Source organism: Dendrobium catenatum, unplaced genomic scaffold (genome assembly GCF_001605985.2).
Source record: "Dendrobium catenatum unplaced genomic scaffold, ASM160598v2 original_scaffold_17320, whole genome shotgun sequence".
Classification (NCBI taxonomy): Eukaryota; Viridiplantae; Streptophyta; class Magnoliopsida; order Asparagales; family Orchidaceae; genus Dendrobium; species Dendrobium catenatum.
The window spans coordinates 255,160-278,582 of NW_021335780.1; the positions used below are offsets into that span (position 1 = coordinate 255,160).

Genomic DNA, 23,423 nt, shown 5'->3' on the forward strand with positions numbered 1-23,423 from the left:
TTGATTTGTAGAACCAAAATTATAAAACTCTTCGCACTCTATGGGCTCTAAAAGCCTTCAAAAATTTCTTATTTTAACCCAAAAGCTACAGGTTTCCTCTCTTGCCCTCCAACTTTGATGTAGGCAAAGGGGGGTCAAAACATTTTGGATTGTAAAATTGGTGAGCTATAGTTCTCTACTTAAATCTAGCTCATTAATGAGCTTCTTCTTATTATTCAGCTCATAAATTATGTATTTATTGCCAAAATTAGATTCATTCCCCCTCCTTTACTCCCCTCTCTAAAGACTCTTTGGTTTCCCCACTTGTGTCTTTCTCCCTTCCTCTTGTCTTCTCGGTTTCTGCTGGCTGTTGCTGTTCCCATGGTCCTCCCCCTCATTTTCCCTCCTCCTGACTGTTTTCCCATGAAGGCTGCCATGTTTTCTGTACTGGCTCTTCGGGTCCCTTGCTGGCTGGGCTTCCCGTGGTTGCTGGGTGGGGTTTTCCGTGAAATGTTCTAGCTGCTGTTGTGGTGTCTTTTGACCTTCTATTTCCCTTTATTTAATAGATTTAAATATTGCTTTTAGGGGCTGTTTGGCTGTCCTCTTTTATCCTATAAATATGTAGTGTTTTATGTTTAAAAGATGAGTGTTATGATGTAATTTTTGGAAGCCAAAACCTGCGGATTTGTTGTTTGGAAAAGCTTGCGAGCTTTGTCCTACTTCTCTTCTTCTTCCTTCTAGGAAAGCTTGCGAGCTTCTCCTATCTTCGTCTTGGACTTCTAACCTCTTTCTTCTCGCCGCAAGTGATCACCCCACCTGTATCCTTCTTCTCAACAATTGGCAAGCTCCTTTAGGTGTCTTTAATTTGTGTTTGTGTCAAAGTTTGTAAGTGTCAAGAGTTGTAAGAGTCGTTTAATATACGAAAGTTGTATTGTTTCTTATTTTGTCAAGTTTTTTGAGTATTTTGTGTATCTTTTTTATCCTAGGAAGAGTTGTCTTTTGCTCGCAAAAATTTGGGGCCCTTCCCAAATTTTTGTTTGCATCAAATTGGTATCAGAGCGGGTTAGCAAATCCCGATTTGTTGTGTGAGTCTTGTTATCAAGTGATTTAAGTTTTGTTGAGTCTTTTTTTAGAAAAAATGGAAAATCACAAAAAGATTGATCCAGTGGTGGAAGAAAATCAGCCAGAAGATCGTGAAGTCCAAATTCCAATGGATAGATGGGTTCCGACAGATGGAGATTCAACAGATCCAATTCATAATGAATTATACAAATTACAAATGAAGATGCACTTGTGTACGAAGCGATATATGAAGAAAAGAAAATTTCTGCAAGAACAGTTTGAGCAAGAACGTTAGAAGATTATGAAGAAATACGAAGCAAAGATTCAAAAGCTTGATGCGCCTCCTTCATCTCGGCAGAAGAAATTTAAAGCTTCCTCATCAGGAGATGAGTTTTTTTTAAGTGGGGGAGAATTTGATGTAGGCAAAGGGGGGTCAAAACATTTGGATTGTAAAATTGGTGAGCTACTAGTTCTTTACTTAAATCTAGCTCATTAATGAGCTTCTTCTTATTATTCAACTCATAAATTATGTATTTATTGCCAAAATTAGATTCATTCACCCTCCTTTACTCCCCTCTCTAAAGACTCTTTGGTTTCCCCACTTGTGTCTTTCTCCCTTCCCCTTGTCTTCTTGGTTTTTGCTGGCTGTTGCTATTCCCATGGTCCTCCCCCTCGTTTTCCCTCATCCTGGCTGTTTTCCCGTGAAGGCAGCCCTGTTTCCTGTGCTGGCTCTTCGGGTCCCTTGCTGGCTGGGCTTCCCGTGGCCGTTGGGTGGGGTTTTCCGTGAAATTTTTCCCTATTTTCTGTGCAGAAATTCTAGCTGCTGTTGTGGTGTATTTTACCTTCTTTTTCCCTTTATTTAATAGATTTAAATATTGCTTTTAGGGGCTGTTTGGCTGCCCTCTTTTATCCTATAAATATTAGTGTTTTATGTTAAAAAGAGGAGTGTTATGATGTAATTTTTGGAAGCCAAAACCTGCAGATTTGTTGTTTGGAAAAGCTTGCGAGCTTTGTCCAACTTCTCCTCTTCTTCCTTTTAGGAAAGCTTGTGAGCTTCTCCTTTCTTCGTCTTTGACTTCTAACCTCTTTCTTCTTGCCGCAAGTGACCACCCCACCTGTATCCTTCTTCTCAACAATTGGCAAGCTCCTTTAGGTGTCTTTAATTTGTGTTTGTGTCAAAGTTTGTAAGTGTCAAGAGTTGTAAAAGCCGTTTAATATATGAAAGTTGTATTGTTTCTTATTTTGTCAAGTTTTTTGAGTATTTTGTGTATCTATTTTATCCTAGGAAGAGTTGTCTTTTGCTCGCAAAATTTGGGGCCCTTCCCAAATTTTTGCTTGCATCAAACTTCAAAGTTGTTGGAGATTTTTCCTCTACTTAGCTCCAAAGCTAAAGAGAACTATCCAACCCTGCACAAAAGCTATAGGTTGGACATTTTCTTTAGCCTCAAAGCTAAAGGAAAACCAAATTTCCTTAGCTTCAAAGCTACAAGCCTCATTCCATCTCCTCCGACCTCCAAGTTGTAGGAGATTTCCCCTCTCTTTAGTTCCAAAAGCTAAGGAGAATTCTAATATTTGGCCCAAAAGCTACATATTGGATTCCTACATTCCCCCTCCTTAACCCCAAAAAACTAAGGAGAATCCTCCAACATCTAGCCCAAAAACTAAATGTTGGACATCTCTCTCTTAGATCCAAAATCTAAGTAATCATTTTCACTTAACATAACTAATGACCTCTCCTCATGACATTTAAAAAACATAAACTTTAGATGTTCTTTCGGAGCCACCCATATGTTGAAATTCATCTTACCAAACTAGATGAATTTCACAAAGTCCTAAGTCAAATCCTTAGGCATGCCTACCTTACCCTATTAGCTAGACACTTCTCTTATTTAAACACTAAGAGAACTCTAAAAATCTCTAAAATTGGTCAAATGATCAATCATTCCACCATAAAAGGTGAAATGTTTGTATCATTGTTTCTTAGGTCTTCATATGTATAAGAATGAGATATAACTCTCAAATGTCCAATAATTCATTGAACAACGATAGTCAACTGCTAGTTTCAAAATAACCTTATTGCAAAAGATCTTTAACATGGAAAGAGAAAACATTTCTGCAGATAAAGATTTGCTAAAAACATTCGTGGAAAGTGCTTTTTGCTAGTAATCAAAATAACATCAAATAATAATTTACTTGAGAATAATTATTGCTCATATGTCTAGTTGTCTATCAAACTTAAATGAAACTTGATTCATTAGTGAAAAATGCGAAAAGTCAAAATGTTTTCACAAAATCTGAAATTCCTTTCGTTTTTTTCCCTTCTTCCCTTTGACCTGTGCATGGCTCTCTATTTGTGGCTCCTCCTGCTGGTTGTTGCAAATAATGAAATGGAATCGTGTAAGTGCTTATTAATATTTATTAATCTCTCTCTCTCTCTCTCATTATATATATATTTTTTTTTTTTCATAGGCAAAAAATTTGCTTTTTTTGGCAGTGCAAATTAATTTATTCTTCCGATTTGTGTTTTGTGACATATTTGCATGAGTAATGCAGTGCATTATTTGTTTCAATATGAAATATAGAATTGTGTTATGACTAATTTTTTTTGTTCGTTTATAATTTTGTTGAATTTGTTTATAATCCTTAGATTTTTTCCTTTAATTTTTGTTGTATAACTTGTTTATGAAAATTTCAAAGTCTAAGGTGTTTGAAATACACTTTGATGAAGTTATGCCCTTTAGTCTTTATTGTAGGGTTGTTTGGTTGCAAGTATTTGAAAATCACGTGTATTCAAAATGCAATGTAAAGTAAAATTACGATATTTGAAACTTTATGCCATTTTGTTGTAGGGTTGTCAAAATCGGGTCATGGGTCGGTTTCGGGTCCAACCCGGAACTGACCCGGCACTGTTCGACCTAACCCGAACTCGACCCATTTTTGCAAATGAGTCGATTTTTTGGATCCGAACCCGACCCGCCTCGGCTCCGAGTCAACCTGAATCCGACCCGCTTCGTGTATGTTTTATTAATTTTTTTTTTAATTTAATTCAATTTTTTTAAACCTAGATCGAATTAAGGTAAGATTTACTTCAATCAATTTAAAATAAACCAAGCACACAATGGAGAAAAAGGATTCATGTAGCCGACCCCACGTAGTGGGATAAAGGCTTGATGTTGTTGTTGGAAATAACATTTACTTATTTTATAACAATCTTTTAAAATCCTCTTAAATTAATTAAAAACATGTCAAACCGGGTTGATTTCGAGTTTCTTGGTCAACCTGAACTGACCCGGTTTTACAAACGGGTCAAAATCCCTAACCCGAAGCTGAAATTTTCGGGTTGAGTTTTTGAGTCGTGTCAAATATTGACACCCCTGTTTGGTTGCTTGTAAAATAAATTCAAGCGTTTAATTTTTAATTTTTTTCTTGTAAAGTGAAGTAAATGTTTTTTTTGGTTAGGGCATGTTTCAAGTCATCGACGAACATGAATGTTGCAAGCATTGTGAGGGTTTGTAAGGGCGATGGGCCTTGGTGAGTGCAAAATGGCGAGCAAGAGGGTTATTGGTGATTTCAAAATCATGAGCATCATGAAGGTTGGCGAGTTCGAGGGGTTGTAGGCAAGTGTGAGGGATGCTGATAAGCGCGAAGGTTTGCGAGAGTGTGTGGAGTGCTAGTAACGATGCACCTTTAAATTGCTTGAACTAAACGATTTTGGAATGCACAAAAAAATGAAATAAGATATGAGTTATACATTCCTCAAACTTTCACTTTTGGTGATTTTGGAATACATAAAATAAAAAACTAAGGGATGAGTTTCAAGTTCGTCAAACATTTACTTTGTATTCATAATGCCTAATTTTCTAAAATGCTTCCAAACAAAAATTGTTCTTAAGTGGAACTGTAATATATTAGCTTAGCATGATTACTCTGATGACAACTATTGTAGAAGCAAAGATTATGATGGAGTTTGATACCTTGAATTGTTAAGAAGAGAATAATTTAGTGTAAATGAGCTTGTAATGTATGACCACTTAATGCAAACTAAATACTACAGAAGCCCAGATTGATGAAGTAGGCACAACTAAAGCCTTATAGCTAGTTGTCCAATCATCCCATATCCATGGATGTCCTGCAATGACTATGACCTTATAATCCATTATAATTGAATGCTGTTCTATAACTCAATCATTCACTATGGACTTTTTGGGGACATGTTTGTTGATATCCTATTATATTGACTAAATCATTCACTAATAGTCATTTCAACAATGGTTGAAATCAATAAGGCGATGATAGAGATGAAAATTAGAATTTCCATTCTCTTGGGTATTTTTACCACTCAATATATTTTGCATGTGCTCCAATCTCTATGTCAAGCTCCTAAATGCAAGATCTGAGAATGCTTCGCATATTCGCTAAAAATAAAAGTGTTTAAACATATAATAGCTCTAATCTATATGCTAAAATATGATCCACATGTGCTCCGATATTTACTTTAAGCTTCTAAATGAGAGATCTGATAATGCTTTGCGAATTTGCTAAAAGTGCTTAACAACTCCAATGATGACCATGTTGACAGAAAATCTCAACTGGAGGGGATCCTATACTTTTAAGATGCCTCCCAAATTCCTATTAAAATATAAATATTTTAAAAGTGACTGTAACGTTACCCTGATGATGGTTGTATTGATAGAAAATCTCAACCGAAGCAGATCCCAAACTTTTAAGATGTTTCCCAAATTCCTACGAAAATACAAATATTTTAAAAGTGACTTTAACATTAACCCGATGATGACCGTGTTGATAGAAAATCTCAAGCGAAGGGATCTTAAACTTTTAAGATACTTAAACCCCAATGCAAAATATAAATATATTTAAAATGACAATATAAATATCTCGATGATGACCATATTAAAAATTGATCTCAACCGAAGGGGACTCTATCTTTTCAAATGCCTCCAAATTCCTATAAAATACAAACATTTTCAAATGACTACATTGTCGCCCTGATGATAGCCATGTTGAAAGTGAATCTCAACTGGAGGGGTCAATTCTCAAAGCCTATTAAAATTTCAAAATTTAATATTTATCAAATTCTAAATATTTAAATGGAAATTCCATCATCAACATCTTAAAACTAAATCCATAAACACTTTCTAATGGTTTGGCTAGGATGATGAATTGAATCAGCTTACAAAGAGCATGTCTTGTGGAATGTTTTAGTACAATTCATTCTCAGTTGATTCACTGCTAGCAGGGACATTACACGTGCCCACTGACCGGGTAGTTTTACTACAAAATGGCCCAACTATATTATGGTCACGGTCAAAACTCGTATGCGCTCATTGAGTAATGAATTATAGGGTACACTTTACAAGATATGAAGTAGTTTGCTAAGTAAGGTTAACTTAAATTTATCACCTTAGACAAACATTCACCCAATGTCTACGAGGTATTCTTGGACGAAGCAACCCATGACTGCCAATAAGATTTCTTCTGTCAGGTGGGTCGACTACCTCCTCTGACTAAAGTAGTCCAGGGACCATGATGACCGGGGATAACGGAACCATGGGATTGAGATCGAGCCTATCATTTTCCTATCACCCTCTTGTAAGTGTACGGTGATAAATTTGAAGTAGTAAAAATTCCAAAAATCCAATTTTAAAATCTCTAAAGTTGCTGCTACCATACACTGGGTACTCAGTGCCTATCTCACGACTAGCCTTAATCGAAAGTTATCTCTCATTATCGAGAGGGATAATTAACTGCAGGGGCTTGCGCCTATGAGAAACTAGAACTCGGATTATTAAGTCCTCGCAAAATGAGGGTGAAATATTTTGGTAGTGTCTTATCTAAAGCCCAATCTGCCTTCTAAAAATCTATCCGGAAACCTAAACTTGTTAAAACTCTCCCCATCAATAAAAGAGGTGCGAAGAGGCCAAGGCGCGAATTTTCGGAGCCCGAAATATCTTAAAATCATCTTTGTCACTATCCTATTTCACAATTTTCTTTCCCCTGCCTCTTACTAAGTATTTTAAAGGCATCTTAGTCCATTCAAAATTTGTTGCCCTTGTTTTCTTAACACTTGCGTTAGTTTATACTGTAATTTAAATTTGTACTTCTGTTATGATGTTCTTATCTGAATATTGGTTACATTGCCTCATAATTTGAGTTGCTATGGGCATAATTTGTCTATCAGTTAAGGAAACTAATCTTCTGCAAAAAGTTCTGCTTTCACTATATATTGTCAAATCTTGTGACAAACTTGTGCCACACGATGGGAACTGTGGAAATTATTTGTAAAGATGCTATGGTAGTGTTTGATCCGATGAAGTAGGCTGTCTACATCTATTGAGGCGATAAAATTAGGTGCATGGATCTTTTTGGCAGATTTTTTGGGAATTCTATATTAGGAAAGCAAAGTGCAAACTAATTACTGGTCACTTCCAATTAGTGAAGTTGCTGTACATTTAATAAGTTCTTTAAACTTTAATGGCTATTAACTGTTGCATGATGACATGTTTTTGTGATAATGTAGTATTCAAAGCTCTCAAATTCAATCGCTATTTATTCAGTAGTTGATGAGGACATCGTTCAGAGATTCAAACACGTGTACCGGCGACGGAATCGTAGATCGACGGCTACGATTCATCGTCTTTACTTTTGATGCATTATGTTTTATTTAGTCTTGTTGTATGCATTATGTTTTATTTAGTTTTATTGTTTCCCGATTTTACCCCTATGGGAAGTGTCTTGTTACTGTAGCCTGGAGGACAAGTTTGTACTTTTCTTTTTCAGGTTAGAGACTTATATATATAATGGTTTTATGTGTTGTAGTAGGATGATGAATGATTAAATGAATTTTTGTTTTGTCTTCTTCTTCTTCTTGTGAGCGCACTAGAGAGAAGGGAGAGTCCAACGTGTGGGCAAGCGCAATACCCACCAGTCACCGAAAGAGTCGGTGGCTCGTGTTTTTGTTTTACGTTCTCTATTCTATTTCCGTTATCACCCACCAGCTTCTTGTCATCTTGTCACCTTCATCCCACAACCAAAATACCTCCCCTTGATCCCACCAAATTCCCCTTCCAAATCCCCCACCCGCTGGCCTAGCTCTTGGCCATCTCAACCCGACGCCAAGCCTCATTTTTTCCTCTTTGATCGCTGGCCCCATCCATATCCTCAATCATTATGATGATTTCACTCATCATAATGACCCCCTAATTTGTCTCTTGCAATAAAGGGAGGAGTTAGAAAATTTTGAAATTCAAAAACTTTCCATATTTACAAAATTCTAAATAAGGAAAATTTTCAAATTTGAATCCAATCTAAATTTAATTTAGAGCGGAATTATTACTTTCCCTCCTAATTGGCCTCAACTTGTTTGGAAAGTGCTTAATTCATCCATAATCCCCTCCCCTCTCTCTCTTAATGTTGCCGGCCACATGTAGGGGAAATTTCCTCTTTGCTTCCTAATGAGGCTCCATCTCTAATTAATTTGAATTCAAATTTCAAATTAATTCCCTCCAATTTTACTCAAAATCTGAAATTACTTTCAGATTTGGATTAAAACTTTCTTTCCCCTTCCTAACCTAACCTAACTCTCCTTCATCCAAACCGCCCCCTCTTCTCTACCCTTGGCCGCCCCTTTCTCTTGTGCCTCCCCTCTTGTGAAATCCTAGTTTTCTCATGAATATTGGAGTCAAGAGAAGAAGACAAGTTCCTCCTTCATCGTCATTGGTGCATGGCCGATTCTGAGGTCGATCACGGCTTCGCTTACAACGCCTTAGGAGAAATCGACATTCTCTGCTCCCCCTTCTACGAGCCTAACTGGGAGTACGACGAATCGGTGGAAGACTACGTCAACCGTATTCTCTACTGCTTAGCGGAGATGATTGATCTTCAAAAACCCAAGATGCCTTGGCTTCTCATTGGGAGAGATCCACCCATTCTCCTCCCTCAGCTACCTCTCCGTCAACGAAGGTCTTTGGTACCATCTTCCTAGTGGTAGTCTCTTTTCTCGTATGCTTATTCTTCATCCGCTAACGCCTAAGAGTGATTGAGTGAGAAGGAACTCTAAGTGACTATATCTTGATGTTACGCTGTGGATTTTTGTTTACTTGCTATTAACATTATTATTTTGTTTTCGTAGTTATTTTGATTGTCTTGTTATCCTACTTGTAACTTTTGTCATCACTTAATCTCTTAATGAAAATTCTACGAATTTGACTTGAGTGAAACATAAGTTCTTAGCTAGCAAAGTTCATGTTCAATATTTATTGTTAAAACCTAAGCAACTCTTGTCGCATGTATGTTTCACATCAGTAGTACAAAATGGTATTTATTTTAATGACTTGTTGAAAAGAATAGATGTGAGAATTACGTCAGTATGGAATCTTAATGGAACACACATCGTGGGGACAAAAATAAGGAAACATGCATTGAATATCTTGAATAATCAATTCAATGTTGCTACTGAGTTATTGTTTTAACTAATTTTCTTATCTGAAGAACAGATTTTCCAATGCTATTGTTTTAACTAATTTTTTTAACAATTCAAAGGAAAAACTTTTAACTATGGATTGCTATTGAATTCAACCAGTACGATTCTGTTTCATGGGCTCCTCTTAGATTCATCTTTATAATAGCATTTGGCTTAATGCATTGAATGAGTCACAATTTTTTTTTTTTTTTGATTTTCTAGGCTTTAGAAGAAGCTCTTGAAGAAGTTCAACTATGCTCAAGATTGAATGAACTGTTATTAAAGAAAAAGACTTTTAAAAATAGGGACACATTGGCGACACATAATGAGAAGGTGTGTAAGCTTTTATTTTCGTTCTTGTTGATTTTTGAGTAGCAATTTTTTTTTCTCATTATTAAGAATTCAAATTATCTTTACTGTTACATCTTACATTTGTTATTGGGATGATTATTATTGGATCCAAATTTATTCAGTAAAGATTAAATGAACCATACTTGGGCATGCAGGGCAAACAAAGCTTAAAAGAAGGGGAAGAAGAATGGATTAAGTCTTTGTATTCTCTTAAGTGGAGAACTTGTTAGGACTTCTTCGTGAAGGAGAATTGAATTGTAAGAGTTCTCGAATTCAGTGAAAGAGAGGGAGAGAAGGCATTCATGCCTAAAATTGTGTAAAGCTCGGGAGAGCCAAGTTTGTATTGCTACGAATGATTCAAGCTACTGCAATATTTTTAGACATTTGTTTTGGTCAGCTATGTTGTAGCCGAGAAGGAGAGCCCTCTTCTTGGATGAGTGCTTAGGGTGTGTTTTTCAAGAGAAGGAAAACAAGTATTGCTAGATAGTTGGCTGGGAAATACTCCTTGTTGAAATCAACTCCTAGGTATCACCGACTAGGTATGTGTGTCAAATACCATAGATCGATTGGTTGAGTACTGCTAAAGATAGGAACTATCTGCGTAACTTGCCATGCCTGATTAAGAAACTCTCCATGTTCCTACTCATTATTCAAGCAACCTTTTCCTGGGTGATTTTTAATGGAAAACTTATGATGAATTGTAGCTTCAAAGCGGAGACAGTTTAGTTATCTTTGCCCTAGTGACTACTTCCAAATATTGGCTCATTCGCCATTCTAACTAGAATTGACTTGGTGCACTTGACCCAGGTGAGTATATTTGTACATTAGTTCCCCAATTCTTTTAACTCTTTTGAGAAATTGAGAATATTAGAATAATGACATAATTGAACCACTATTTACCCTCAGGTGCTTTAAAAACATGTTATGCAATCATTTGATTTAAGATTGTGAATTTCATAAGTTGCCATAAGATGATGATGTGTAATTCTCTTCTAGGAAAAGGTTTAATTTTGACCATTCATTTCCTATTTGTTAATATTGACTCCTTGATTTATTGTGATTTATGTACCGCTATCCCTTGCAATCAATAGAGGTGGAAACTTGAAGGATATTTTTCAAATAACCCAGTTTGATTTGTGAAAAGAACACGATAGGGTAATGATGCTTTTGAAAAGGTGTTGTCATTGGAAGAAGAAACTTCGTTTAACCTTGCTTCTACAAAAAAAAAAAAACACAATTTTCTTTTGATGCAACTCGTGACGAAGAAGCTACACTCATCTGGCATAGGAGATTCACATGAGTTCTACTCCATAGATGGAAAATGTGTTGTGCCTTAAGACCTCTCTCCTCTAGTTGCTTTGTTCGGATGTCAATAAAGTTAGATTGATTTGAGATTCTTTATTTGAATTGAAAGTTGCAGTTGGTCGAGCATTTTATAAATAGTCTGTTGAGTATGTTGAATTGACTTGGTCCTTGGTTTGGACAAAAAGGGGTTTATGATATGAGCTTCATGATATTCGAATTATTTTATGAATATTTAATGCCTGTGGGGCTTAAAGTATTTGGCCTATTATTATATTTATTGAAACTTCCATACCTTTGATTGTCATGTAAAGGGAACTTCCTCGAGTTTGAGAATTTTTTTGTATATTTAGTTAATATCTTGTTATTATTTTACTGCTTTTGTCTTATTTTTAATTTGAAGGAGCGTGGGATGACCAGTACACATTAAAGTTTCAATGCCCTTCATTAGCGCATAATGGATTCTACCAAATTTGATATATTTTGAATTTATTTGATAATTTTACCAGATTATGGGCTTGGACATAATGATCTAGTGATTCCTCCACAATGATGGACTACCTAAGTTTAGAGATTTTTGGATTATTATATGATTTATAATCGAATTTAGAAGTTTTTGATTGTTTACATATATGAGGCACCTCAAAACACGTATCCACATTGCTTGGATGATCCACAGTTTATTTGATGAAACCAAGGTTCCATGTGGTTCAGTCCAATCCAATAATCACAACTATGCATTCCAATTATTGATTCGAGGTTCAAGGAATTTGACAAATTTCATGATTTGTTAGATTGGTATATTGATTTGAGATGTCGTTTTGCGATTGAGGAGTTTTTTCCTTCGATGTCTCCACTGGTCTGATAGCTCGAATTAATAAAGGGGGAATGGACAGTCATACATATATTTAAAATTTTTGTTTACTTATGATAATCTATTTCTAATATATTGAAAGAGCCACTAAATTTTCATAATTGATTTTATTAAAATATAAAATTATTGAAAATAAATACCTTTCTCATGTACTGTCGCATATGTAGTACAGTTTTCTTCTTCCGCTCATTTAATTTCGCTAGATGGTACTCATGCATTTTTTTTAAAAATGATAGGAGTGAGTTATAACACAACCCAATTAATACATCATATTTTCAAAGTGCAGGAACACCAATAAATTTTGAAATAATATGCACGCTTGCCTTAAAAATGAAATAATATTATTTAATAATAATTCTATTTAAAAATGATATTATAAATAACATTGAATGAAAAGTTTATGAAAGTAACATTCATATTATATCTTCTGCAATTTTTGGTAAGTAATACAAACGTCACAAAAATCACTGCCTAATTAGTATCAATTTAGGTACACACTTTTCTAATTTATTTGTGCGGGCATGTTTAGTCTCCAACTAAAAAACTATAAAATGGTGTACTCATCCACATTTAATTATTAAGAAAAATTAAAATAGTTGGAAACAACTCAGAAATCATTTACACTGTCATCACTAAGGGGTTACTTTTTGATTCATCGTCATAACAAATTGGTATCTCTCCTATATGATCCTATGAAATGCAATGCCTCTCTATTCACTTCTTCATTTATTTTAATCATCCTCTTCTTTCATAAATGTTTGTCATCAAAATAAAGATAATAGTAATACTCTAAAATTTTTTAAGGAGGTGGTGGTGGTCGTGTGAGGCTTTCAAGTGATCCCGACGATGGCTATGATAGTGGTGGCTACAGTGATAGTGGTGCGTTGGAGATCCAGACAGTCGAGAGAAAGTTGCCGTAGCTCGGGGTACATGAAGGTGTGTTTTGTTCGTGGCTTTAATTTATGATTTATGTAAGTTTATATATATATGAGGCATATGCCTCATTTTAGTGAGATGAGGCGCACCTTAAGGCGGGCCTTAAACAAGCTGAGATGCAGGCCTCATAAAAAAAGCTCGAGGCACAAGTCTCAAGGCATTTTTATAGGTATTGCGCTAAGGTGAGCCTCAAGGGGAGCTTTATATTGCACAATTTTAAACAATGGATAAATCATAAATAATATGTAATAACAATTAATGGATAATTATCAATAATGAATAATACATCCAATTTAGAAGAATCAATATTATTCCCGTAAATTAAAAATATTGTTACTTACCTCGAATTAAAATAGCTAGCTTTTACTCTTTTAGTCCTTAATTTGACTTTGATAGTTTGACTTTTTCCCCTGTAGTCATTAATCTAACTACGATAATTTGACACCTATAATCATACACAAATTATATATAAGATATCTTTACTATCTTAAATTATACATATAAGTATACAAGTTATTTAATAATATCCCTCTTTCATTTTAATTAGTCTATTAAAGGTTCCTAACTAACTCTCATTATCCTATAAAAATCATCTTTAATTTTTTAGTGTGATAAGGGCTTGTTGTTGGTGTTACAATAACAACAACAAGAAGAAGAAGAAGCCTTTATCCACATACGTGGAGTCGGCTACAATAATCTTTTTTCTCCATTGTGTCCTGTTAAGAGTCAAATTCTCATTTAAATCTAATTAAAAAGGTCAATTCTAATATTTTCAAACTGAGCCTTTTTAGGTCTAGCTATACTTTTTTTAACATAGGTCAAATCTAATATATCTATTCGCCTAACAGGGTCATCAGAAGGCCACCATTTTACATGACCAAACCATCTATGACGACTCTCTATAATCTTATCTATCACTGCTACTCCAACCTTTTCACGGATATGCTCTTTTCATATCATCTCTCTAAGGGTAAATCCACAAATCTACCTGACCATCTTCATCTCAACAACTCTCAACTTAATATTATTCTTCTCTTTTAATGATCAACATTCTGCATCATAAAGCATTGCAGGTCTCACCACCATCTTCTAAAATTTTTCGTAAAGTTTGAGTGATACTTTTCTATCACACAACAAACCTGAAGCATTCCTCCACTTCAACCGTCCGACTTGAATTCTACTAATAATATCCCCATATATTTCACCATCACTCTGAACAATAGATTCATGATATTTAAAACGAGTACACTTATTAATGACTTGATCGCTCATTGTCACAAAACCCTCACTAGATCTATAACTACTAAAATTACACTCCATGTATTTTATTTAATATAATCTTAAATTTATTTACTCATATCATTTTATTTATATAATTTAATTTCTCTACTCACATTTAAAATATAAATACATCATGAATAATTACTTTTTTTTAAATATATAATTTATCACTCATTATTTTATTTTATCATGGAGAATTATCTTTTTTTTTCTCTCTTTTTCTTCTTTTCTTTTGCCTTTTTTTTCTTTTTTTTTTCTTTTTTTTTTGTCTCCCTTCTTTTTTATTTTCTCTCTTTTTTTCTCCTTTTTTTTCTTTTTTTTTCTTTTTTTTTGGAGAACCTTTCTTTTTTTTTTTTACACACATAAAACATACATCATATATAAAACATTTAACTGTACATATATAACAATATACATATGACAACATATATAAAACAGTACATGTATATAACAACATATATATCAACTATTAATGACATGGACACTAAAACATTAATAATGTTAATCACATCAACTAATGCTAACAACATATATTATAACTAAAGCTTACCGTGGAAGCAAATGTTTGGAAGTATTGTGCTTTTGGATGAACTTGATTAGTGGACTTTTAATGATTGATATAGGAAAATGGTAGAATTTTGTCTGTTGTGGTAACAAGTTGGTGTGTGTGAGATATAACAAGATGTGAAGTTTTGCTTGTAATGGGCAAAGATGGAGTTTATCATTTCTCTTTTTTTTTTTTGAAAAGATAGCTGGTCACGGGTTGAAGCCTTAAAACATTATACAAGTACACTTGGTTTAGTGGAATGCAGACAATGAAGAGATGAAATAAAAAAAGGAATGCTGTATTTTTTACTTTTGGTTTATTGTTAAAAAAAATGGATAGTGGGTAGATATTTAATGCAATGACCATTGTAGCAACTAAAGAGATTTAAACTCATTTTATTGAATATTCTCTTCACTAAGAGACAAAGGAAAGGGACGGGCCACACAAACAGGAAGAAACTTATGAAATATTGTTTATTATTGTGTGCATGAAAAGAGAACTTTACTACCTGTTTTAAATTTCTAAGCAGTAAACTTTGTTGGCTGGAGAAATTCCTTGCAAGACAAGCAAGGGAAGAGGAAAGTTCAGCTCTTAACGGATCAAGTCTGGACAACCGAAGCTTTGTTCTACTTACGCGAGCGGATTTGACCAGATTTCTATGTCAAAGGTAAGTAAGGATCGTGTAGTTATAGTGCAGGCAGAAGTTCGGTAGGAAGAAGGATTTGAACGGGAGTTTGGAGGAGGGAAGCCCGGCTAGGTAAGGGTGTTTGACTTCAGCTGGGGATTTAAGGACTTGACGGCTTTGCAAGGGGAGCTGGAATTGAGATTTGAACTATGAGCTTATGGGTAGATTGGCATGGGTTGTAAATGAGATCAACTGAGGCCTTCGGCTCAGCGTCGTGGAGAAGCTTCACGATAGGTTGGAGATCGGAAGTGGCTACAGGTGAAGGAAAGAGGTGGATTCACGGTAAAGCAAGCTAGGAGAAGAACCCAGACAGAGGCGGATCCGGCTTCTTTTTTCAGGGCGGGCAAAAATATTTTTTTTTTGTGGGGAATGGACAAAGATGCTTAGGATTTATAAAATGAGGGCAAAAAATTTTTTTGATAGGGGGCAAAATGCCAAAAATACCCAAAATATTTCAAACAATCCCTCTAAAATAAAAATAAAAAAATTTTTGAGGGGGGGCTTTAAATGCCCCCCCTCAAGTCAATGGGGTCCGCCCATGCCCCCAGAGCTTCATGGCTTTGAGGAATAAAAAGAACGAGGGCCGAGGCTGTGTTGAGGATTGAGATTTTTTTGGAAAGAAAGAAAAAAAACTGCTGGTTGTCTTGGAGAAGCATCTGGCCGAGATTATTTCATTGCTTGGGGTTTAGAACAGCTTCCAAAGTGTGATTTGATCGGAGAACAGAGCAGATCATCGGCAGATTTTCAGGGATTTACTCAGGATTTTAGCAGAGATACGAGGTAATAAAATTTAATGAGATTTGAGGTTTCATTTTAACTTGCTGATTTTTGGTAAGATCAATTGGCAATGTTAATGACAACCTACCATAAATAGAAATAGCATTAATTAGGCTGACAACCATGTTCCAATCAATCTGAAAGCACCTCGATTTGCGCATTTTCTCGATTCACGTGCATTTTGTCTTGTTTAACGTGTCGAATTCGCCGAATAGTCAAAATTGGACGATTTAATAGTGCATTTAGGGTATTGCCGACGTTCCGGTCGCAACAACGCAGTCTGTTTCGGGATTGGACTTCGTTTGGGCAACCTCGAGGCTTCTTTCCTCGGCATGCGTGTTATTGCCTCGAGATTCGTGCCACCAAAAATTCAAATTGATAAAAAAATATATTTTCTTGATATTGACGATGTTCCAGACACAATGGCACTGTCCGTTTTGCGACCGGACGTCATTCGGGCAACCTCGATACCTCTTTCCTCGGTATGTGTGTTTTGCCTCGAGATTCGTGGCACCTTTATGGATACTAAAAATTGAATAAACAAAATACAGTTTTTAGAGGTTGACAATGTTTCAGACGCAACGGTGAAGTCCGTTTGTCGATCCAACGTCGTTTCGTTTCCGTAGAGGCAAATTTCCTTGATATGCGCGCTTTCACATCATATTTTGATCGTCTTTAAAATTTATGACACCACATCAAACGATCCAACTCGATCAAATAAAATACTCTTAATGCCGACGACGTTCCAGACGCAATGGCACTGTCCATTTTGTAATCGGACGTCATTTCGTCACCGACGAGGCTAATTTCCCTCGTAACGCGTGCCTTTGAATCATATTTGGATCACCTTTGAAATTTAAGACGCTACCTTAAATGATCCAATTTGATCAAATAAAATATATATTTCTAATGTCGAGGACGTTCCGAACGCAATGGCATTGTCCGTTCGTCGATCCGATGTTGTTTGATCGGCCTCGCGCTTTAGTTTCGGGTGTCGATCGTCCCTTTTGATCGATCTCGTCCGATTCAATTGCGAGGGGCTTCGACCTAGCAGAATTCAATGTCCTGATCGCAACAACGCATTCCGTTTGGCAATCGGAGGTCGTTTGACCCTTCAAGTAACGCATGGTGCCGAGGTATATATTGTTTTATTCACCAGTTTGAGTCCTTTCTCGCGTGGTTTGAGATATAGGGGTCAACAATCTCCCATGACGATCTAGTCTCTTATCACTCACAACAAGCCCGTTTCTTGCAACGATCTCATCTTTCCTAAATCCCATCTCTTATGACAATCTATTTACCTTTGGTTTCGACAATGATTATCCTAACTCATTTCTCTATAGAATAGGAAGAAAATAAGCTAACCAGATCAACCATACCACAATGAACCATAACATATTGTGACCTAGCTAGAAAATGGTAAGACATTATAAAGCCCATAATAATGTGATGCTGCTTCCATTAAAAAATCAACAATGGTTGAAGAAATCCATTTCTAATGTTTAGACTTCACTTATTATGATAATGGGTATCATTTACATCTTAAGCATACCTATGACATTATTTGATTCTAAGTCATCACATTCTTTCACTTTACCTGCATTTGTTCAGAAAGCAGCCGGAAGGAGCTTCCGATCAAATCGAGCGTCTGTGCGGCTTCGTCGGTGCGGCTTTGCTTCATGCGAAGGTAGGGATGCCGCGGCTGCAGCTGCTCTCACAGTCGAGGCAATCAAAACCCTCGATGCGGACGGCGGCAGGCTTGAGATCGTATCAGACACAGCGGATGTGGATCCGGATCCAATCAACGTTGGAACGAGGGGAACCAGAGCGGCCGAAAAGGATGTTCGACGGGATCGTTAGTGGATGTCGTATCCGAAGTCTTCGGTCGTCATGCCCTTCCCGTCGGATTGGAAGTTTGGATTGGGGTCACTGGTCGCCTCTTCAGCTCGTCTCGGCCAGCGGCTTCATCTTCCGTCAAGGCCTCCGTCGGTTCGCCAAGCTTCGTCCGCTGCGAGTTTCTTGTTGGTAGCGTCGGCAAGGCTTCGCCTCTCCTTTTCTCCTTCTTTTCTTCCTCCGTTCCTGGTTCCGTCGTTCGGCTTCTTCAGCGAGTCTTCTCGCATCCGGTGGCGTCGGACAAAAGTCCTTTCTTCGCCTCTTACACGAGGAACTAAAAGGAACGTTCTTCAGCGGCAATGAAGGCAGCCCTATTTTCTTCGTCGATCCGGCAATAGGAGCGGCAATGAAGGCCGGCTTCCTTTTACAAAGAATTGGCAACAAATCGTGGCTCTGATACCATGTTACAATTCATAGAATTGGAGAAGGGTAAAAATATCTTCTACTTATTATACAAAATTATCCCTATTTATTGATCTATACAAGATGTCTTAATAAAGAAATAAATAACTTCTAATTGATACATAATTGCCTCAATATAATCCTTCCTAATTCAGCTACCCAAATATAGAAGGATATTGGCGTGATCCAAGTGAGCCTCCCACGGATTCTCATCCTGACCGTGGGATCAAATGCTAAGGGATGACTGAGATTTTGACAATAACAATACAACAGCATACTTTCGGGCTTTTTAGCTTGTTGAAATATGTAATGTAGTTTTATTACAAACATCAGTTATTTGGTTTGATGATATATTTTAAGTAATAAACAAATAAATGATTTTCAATCTGATTTTTGGTGGTATATAAATGGGTATATCTAGATGCCATACTATGTAAAAATTAAAAAGTAATGCTGACATCTACTAAAATTAAGATTTAAATATCATTGAAATATGTTAGACCGGTCCAAGGTGGACCAGTCCAGTCGGCCCTAAAACAGGGCTGGCCCTTCTATTTCAGGCTGACAAGGAAGCTGCTGGCCCCCATGTAGGCCAATGATCTAATGAAAATTTTTAAATAGGAAGGGGCGGTTTAAGAGAGAAATTAATTTAGGAAGGGTTGTTTAATAATTATACTTTTATTTTGTATTCTCTAAATGGGGGGGGGGGTGGGTTTATGCGATTTGTTTATTGATTTTTATCTTAGGTACTTGGGCTCTAGCCGTCAGCTAGGGATTGGGAGAGCCGGCTCTTCCTCTCAAATTGAAGATCCATTATATCTTGCTAGTTTTCTTCCACTATTTTTCTATTATTAAGTTTTCTTACTGATTTGCCAAGGAATTTCTTCAAATTCCTGCATTGTTCTTGCTGAAATCCCTAATTTTAGCCATTGTTTTGGTAATTTCTGCACTTGTGTCCTATCAAAATCAAACAACACCTTCATAGAAAATGCACAGGTAACATCACAAAAATCAATGATGAAAAGGGAAAATATAAAATAAAAAGTTAAAACCTCAATAGAAGAAGGTAGAAAAGTAAAATTTATATGGAACCTGCTGTTTCGCTAATGTAGTAGTTTGCACCTTTAAATCTCTGATGGCTTCCAGCAGCTAAAAAAGAAAATCATGGAAAATTTGAGTTTAAAAGTTTACAGAAATAATAAAATAAGCTTAAAATTTTCAAATTGAACTTATGTTTAGTTACCTTATCATTTCCATGAGAAAGATTAGGAGTCGCTGAAACTTCTTCTTGCTCGTACAAACTGTGTGAATCATTCAAAATCTTCCCACTATTCATATTTTTATATCCATCACAGAAGTTCATCGATACCATTAGACGGTTTTCTTCCAGAAAGGTATCAAGAGGAGATATTATTAGTAGAATTCAAGTTGGATGGCTGAAGTGGAGGAATGCTTCGGGTTTGTTGTGTGATAGAAAAGTACCACTCAAACTTTAGGGAAAATTTTATAAGATGGTGGTGAGACTTGCGATGCTTTATGGCATAAAATGTTGGTCATTAAAAGAGAAGCATAATATTAAGTTGAGATTTGCTGAGATGAGGATGCTTAGGTGGATGAGTGGATTTACCCTTAGAGATAAGTAAGAAACGAGCATATCCGTAAATAGAAGGCTACGCTTCAACTCATCACTGATTGCCCAGAAAAAAATGGTTGATTTAAAGTGGAAGGTATGGTTGGTCAGGCCCAGTTATGTCGGCTTGCTTTTGCTAGAGTCCAAGACTGACATCTTGAACTTGGGGTGAGGCAACCCTTCTTCAATTTGAAGAGAGTGTTAGTTGTTGAGCGGCATGCTTATATGGCCTTTTGATTGCAGCCTTTATTTTACTCTCCATCAGATCTGATGAGTTATTTCAGCCTGAGTTGGCAAGTTGAGGGCATGAGGAAGTGCATGGAAGGCTCTTTAGTGAAATTATTGATTATTAAGTAAAGGAAAAACTTGTTTGAAACACTCCAAGGTGTTCTTAATCATTTGCGTAGGGTGGTCCTTCACTTCCTATAACTAGTTTTGTGGTGATAAAATATACTTGCATTTTACTTTGAGGCATAGTCTCTTGTTCTTAATTGGCAATGATAGTCTCATTCCAGCTTCGAACCATCTCTACACATTAACCCTAATAAGAAAAAGTTTGATTCAATTTTGTTCGATGGAAATTAGTTAAATTATTTTGTTCTACATGGAAAAGAGTGCTAGATAGAAGGTCAATAAGAGCAGTTCAAATCTATTTATTTTCTCATGTGAATTGTTACATAGGGCTTAACACTCCATGATAGTATTTCATGCATTCAAAGAGTGGTCTTGTGCATCACATTTGACACTTCACCTTATATTTATAGATGAGGGCTAAAGTTGACTCTATTGGATGGGCTACACATATGATTTAACCTGTTACAAAGGTAGTTGGTCATTTGTTATGGTCGATTGTGTGACTACCAAGAAAACAAACTCATCTTAGTGAGTGCATCGGACAAAATCTACAAGAGGAGGCGGACAAGTATTTTAATTAAGTGCTACTAGACTCTTGGTTGCTTAGTTTCGTTGGGCATATATGACTTGTGAGTATGAACTGTTTGAGTTTGGTTGTTTAGTATCGTCGATTGAATACTATTGAAGATGAGAGTTGTTTGAGCTTAGTTATTGTGCGAGTGATTTATTATGGATGATTATTATTGAACAATTCAGGACAATTTCTTGTTGGAGAGTTGTAGTTGCAAAGTTATTCGAGCAAGTTCCGTCTTTTTGGCCCAAGTGACTCGACTCAAGTTTGCACTCGCTTGATCCACAATAGCTAGAATTGACTTGGTGCACCTAGTGTTTTCAAAACTTTAAGCACAATATGATGCACAAGAGTTTCTTTTTTGCTTTGATGCATAAATCACAACATGAAGTATCACTTTACTTTGATACGCTCATGACATGCATATCATATATTCATATCTTATATGCATTCAGTAGTTATTTAATTGATCAAACTTAAACTAAATTATATTTTAATTTTAAATAAATATGATAATCCATTAACTAAAATATTTTTTAGCTATTTGAATGCAATAAGAAAAAAGATTGGAGATATAAAGAATAAAGTGATGAATGAATATTTAAAATAAAAAATTCTTGATATTGAGAGATTAGCTATAGATTGAGAGGTTGAGGCATGTGAAGAAAGTACGATTGTGAATATGAAACACAAGAAGCATGTAGATGATATATCAAGAAGCATTCTCGAGAAGAAGCTTGTTTAGTGGGACACTATTAGGACAAACAACAACCAATACGAAACATATAAGAAAAAATAATGAGCAATAGAGCATGAACAAGAAAACCACTAACTAGTTGGAGAGAACTAAGAATTTGAGCGCAAGAGACTCAACGACTATGAGAACCATATGATAGGAACATTAAAGCGATGCCATAGCTACACATTTGCCTTAAATGGATAGAGAAAGGCAGCCAAGGCCGGTGATTCGCACCAGGCTGTCAAATCCCATGATTCATGCAATTGGAGAGAGAGTCGTGGGTTGGGGAGGTCGCTTATCCTGCTCACATGTGAAGGACGCAAAGGTTTGGCTAATTCAGCTTGTGCGAAGAGTGGAGTTGCATGTGGTGCGCCGGTCACATGAGAAATTTTGACCTAACAGGTCCAGGTTAGGTTAAAACAATTCCAACAGATGAAAAAAAAAAAAAAAAACATATTTTCTCCTTTTTCATTTTTTATTTTCATTTGATAACCTGCAGATACTATCAAACATGATTTTCTTTTGGATTTTCTGCGTCTTTTCTCATAAGCTTCATAGTAGTACTAAACCCTTTCTTGGTCATCACTTATTCTCATGGCAAATAATTATTTTAATTCCTTGGGTTTTGGTTGATATTGTTGCACTAAACTTGCAGATTGGCAAATTAAAAGTTCTAGCAGAATCTCTTGCGAACTCATCTTTGAAGGCTGAAACACGTATTTCAGATCAGAGGTGATCCCTGTGTATTTCTTTCTCAGAATATTTTGGATCCAAATAAGCGATAATGTTATTTCTTCTCTTTTGAATGCTGATTTTGGAGAAAGATGTGGATGCATTTGGACTACATTAGGGCTTTACTCTTGTTTAAGTAGAACTCTTCAAACGTGATGCATCTAGTTGAAACTACAATAATGGAAATTATAATGTGACAGCGGTAACTTTATGGAGCCACTTTTATGTCTGCTAGTAATAATAAAATCTCTTGTGGGTTCTATTTGTAATAATTTTTACTATGAGAAAATGTGAGAGAACTTATAAGGGTAAATGTGATTGATTTATTGGGAATTGAACTTAACAATCTTTGTAAGTTCGAGAACAATATTTCTAGCTAATCAGGATTGGTTCCCATTTCATACTTCTGGATGGTCGTGTATGAAAAATGCACTTGGACCTTAGTATACAATTAGGTTGCTCTCCACAAATCAACGTCCATACCTTCCCCCCATTAGCGGAGCAATAGAGCATGTGATGCTAACAGTGGCTTTTTGAACTCTTTTCCATGAAAAGCACCTTTCTTTTTGCCCATCCTCTTGGAAATTAAGGAGTTCGCTGGAGATTTTATTTAAGATGCTTTGCCCAAAATGGACTTTATTGGTGTGCAAAATCCATTTCCAGTTCCAAGCATTGTCCTAATGAAGAAGTTAGTTCTCTATAATGTAATAATTCTTTTTCAAATTCATGAACCTTTGTTCTGCACGGTTTTTGTACTGTATGCTGGCTCTTAGCTTCCTTATCTGCATTTTTCGAACTTGCTATGCACTGATTATGATACATTTTTATT

General features: G+C 36.0%; 1 protein-coding gene across 1 annotated transcript in view; it reads left to right on the forward strand.

Annotated features, from left to right (window-relative positions):
* The window catches only part of LOC110100004, a 69,214-nt gene that overhangs the window by 27,344 nt on the left and 18,447 nt on the right, over nt 1-23,423 (forward strand). Inside the window, exons 6-7 of the mRNA XM_028691583.1 lie at nt 9,743-9,853; nt 22,518-22,594. Coding sequence (XP_028547416.1) covers nt 9,743-9,853; nt 22,518-22,594 — 188 coding nt within the window. The remainder of the gene's footprint in view (nt 1-9,742; nt 9,854-22,517; nt 22,595-23,423) is intronic.